Below are 3252 nucleotides of genomic sequence, written 5' to 3' on the forward strand. Positions count from 1 at the left end.
ATACTAGATGTTAAATATAAAACTCTAACAATAGCCAAGCACTGGATAATTTTAAATTATGTACATGGAATTATTTCTTAAAATATCATCAGAATAACTGTGTTGCAAGAGTACTATCAGAGCGAGAGCATTGTCCATCTGAAACAAAGTACTACAATGGCTTGGAATAGCAATCTTAGTAGGTTCAGCATATAAATCAAGTTTATTTATTAATTACACAAATAAATGTAAAAGTTGATGTACATTCAGGGGTCCACTCTTTTTACTGACCTTTGTCATGCTTCCCCAGAAGAACTTCTATTATTATACTCTACTTCTTCCAAGTATAATATTCTGTCCTACTCGCACATCTCCGGATATGCTGCTGACTTCCATTCTTTACAATGATAATTCAAAATTTAAAAGAACAATTTTATTTTCAATGTTTTACATTAAAGTTTAAAAATACATTAAAAATCAAAAACTGACATTTCCCCCATTATGTTAGCTAAGTTTGCATTTGTTTTTAAACGATGAATAGCATTTACTTGGTTTTCATACCCCTTCAAATTTTGTATAGTTCATGTGTTTCTTAGAAGACAAGAATATCTCAGTTCTCACATTATTATACCTTGAAATAAAAGTATGATCCTGAGAAGCAGGCAGATGACAGGGAGAGAAGTGAGGCGTCTCTTTCTCTACAGCCATATGCAACTATTTGAGCAAGTTTCCTCTAGTTTTGAATACTTTACACACTGCATACCTTGTCTGTTTGGTTTTTAAGCTATATACCAAGGGATTCAGAACTGGAGTCAAGAAGAGGAAGAGATTGGCCATAGTGACATGGAGCAGCGGAGATGTAAATGTACCAAACCTGTGAATTAGAGCCAGGACAATGAGTGGTACATAAAATATAAAGACGGTGAAAATGTGGGAGACACAGGTGTTGAGCGCCTTTAGTTGACCATCACCTGAGGCAATACCCAACACTGTTTTTAAAATAAAGACATAAGAGATGACAATAAATACAGAATCAGCTGCAAAGGAACAGATGACTAGAGACAATCCATAGATGATATTGACCCTGACAGGACCGCAGGCCAGCTTCATGATATCAGGATGGTAGCAGTAGCAATGGGATAGGATGACACCCTTACAAAATGGCAACCTTTTGAGCAGAATGGGCAAGGGTATCATTAACATCACACCCCTAACAACAGCTGCAAGTCCCATTCTGATAATCCGAGGGGATGTTAAAACCACAGTATAGTGTAATGGATTACGAATAGCAAAGAAACGGTCAAAAACCATGGCCAGTAGGATGGCTGACTCCATGGAAGAGAAGGTATGAATGAAGAACATCTGTGTCAAGCAAGAGTGGAACTCAATTTCTCTGTGATCCAGGAGGAAGACATTCAATACTGTAGGCAGAGTTGATACAGACAGACCCATGTCTGTAGCTGCCAGCATAGACAGGAAGATGTACTGAGGCTCATGAAGGATGGAGGTGGTTTTGATAACAAAGAGGATGGTGCAGTTTCCTAGAAGGGCAATTAGGTACATGACACATAGGGGGATAGAGAACCATATCTGCACATCTTCTAGTCCAGGGATGCCTGTAAGAAGAAGGGTAGTGGGTTGGAACCAGCTACTGTTTGTATTCTCCATGAAGAGATCCCTAATCCAGCCTATGCCAGCTTCCAAAGGTTTCTACTGTAAAGACAAAAATGGTAGATTTTAAGATAAGACATAATTCATAATGTTCTTTTAAGTCAACACTAATTCTGACATATTTATATGAAAAAAGTCAGGTTTCCAAACCTATCTGAAGAACTGTCTGCAGCCTGGAAAAATGATAACTGCTATTATATGTAGGAAATAATATGATTCCCTTGACTTAGCACCCTCAATCTAAAGACAATGATTAAGTATAAATGAAAATTAAGGGCATAATTTATTGTGTCTCTCAATGGTAATATCAAAGTACTCTCAAAATCACAATTTGATGTTATATATTTATGTCTCTGTCTGCTTCATTTGCACTAAACTTATCAGAGTTCTCAAAAGAATCCTTGTACCTTCCCACATACCAGCATCATACTTGGCAACACTCCAGTCTCTAGTAACATGAACATTTTTTTCTGATATTTCTTCTGAATAAATAAAATGCAGGGTTACTTTAATAACTATCATAATACATTTGTCATTGACCAACTTCATTTACTGACTCTCATTCTTCCAGTGACCTTCTATGTCATTTGATATTTTCTTCTAGAATGATAGGTTTATTCTTACAGAAGAGGATGTTGATCAAAATAAGAAAAAGTGATGAAATAACGAAAACAATGACTGTTAGTTTCCTCAGCCAGGGCTAGAACAGGATTGGACACTAACAAATAGTTTCTTAGAAGAAATGGAAACATCTATTTGCTAAAATGCAAACAATGTATTAGTGAACAAACAATAATATTTTATTAAATATTTAGTAAACATTTCAAATCAGCACCATTGAAGGAAAAGGTGCTATTTTATATCTTCAATTTTAAAGATGTAGAAACATGATAGAAAAAAGTGAATTTACATAAGTGCTTTTGGTAAATTATACTAAAAATAAAAGTGATCAAATATTTTTATATATGTAAATATTTATATAGCTCAAATACTTATATATTTCATTGACCTAAGAATCAATAAAATAGAAAGAAATAAGGTATTCTTTCTCAGAGTAAAGGTCATAGTAAAGAGATGTGGCTAACTGGGAGACAGCTTGACCAGTGAAGTGTTTCCTGCGAGAGAATATATATGGGGGGGGATATATATGGGATATATGTGGAATGTGTATATGTTGGATGCATATGTCTGAGATATATGTGGGATGTATATGGGATACACACACACACACACACACACACACATATATATATATATATATACACACACACACACAAACATCAACCTTGAAAAGAAAGCTGGGTATACAGAGTGTGGGAATACCAAGTGCTAAGATGACAGGCAGATCCCTGGCCAATCTCATTGGCCAATCAGTTTAGTGAATCAAAGTTTTCTAGGTTCAGGGAATAAGGAATAAGAAACTGAACATCAACTGTATCCAAAAGTAGGCACACATATACCAACATGTACACACATAGACACTCATTACATACTTGAATCACAGATAGACACACACACACACACACAGAGAGAGAGAGAGAGAGAGAGAGAGAGAGAGAGACAGAGAGACAGAGAGACAGAGAGACAGAGAGACAGAGAGAC

At 35.8% G+C, this 3252-nt stretch overlaps 1 protein-coding gene across 1 annotated transcript; it reads right to left on the minus strand.

Annotated features, from left to right (window-relative positions):
• Positions 1-693: 693 nt before the first annotated feature.
• Positions 694-1647, minus strand: LOC142850807 (olfactory receptor 51A4-like). Its single transcript, XM_075974713.1, has one exon. It carries the CDS (start codon positions 1645-1647, stop codon positions 694-696), a length of 954 nt encoding a protein of 317 aa, XP_075830828.1.
• Positions 1648-3252: the final 1605 nt, after the last annotated feature.

The sequence above is a fragment of the Microtus pennsylvanicus genome, chromosome 5 (assembly GCF_037038515.1).
Source record: "Microtus pennsylvanicus isolate mMicPen1 chromosome 5, mMicPen1.hap1, whole genome shotgun sequence".
NCBI lineage: Eukaryota > Metazoa > Chordata > Mammalia > Rodentia > Cricetidae > Microtus > Microtus pennsylvanicus.

Coding starts and splice junctions, on each gene's coding strand:
- LOC142850807 (XM_075974713.1), bottom strand. CDS start 1,647: ATGGAGAATACAAACAGTAGCTGGTTCCAACCCACTACCCTTCTTCTT.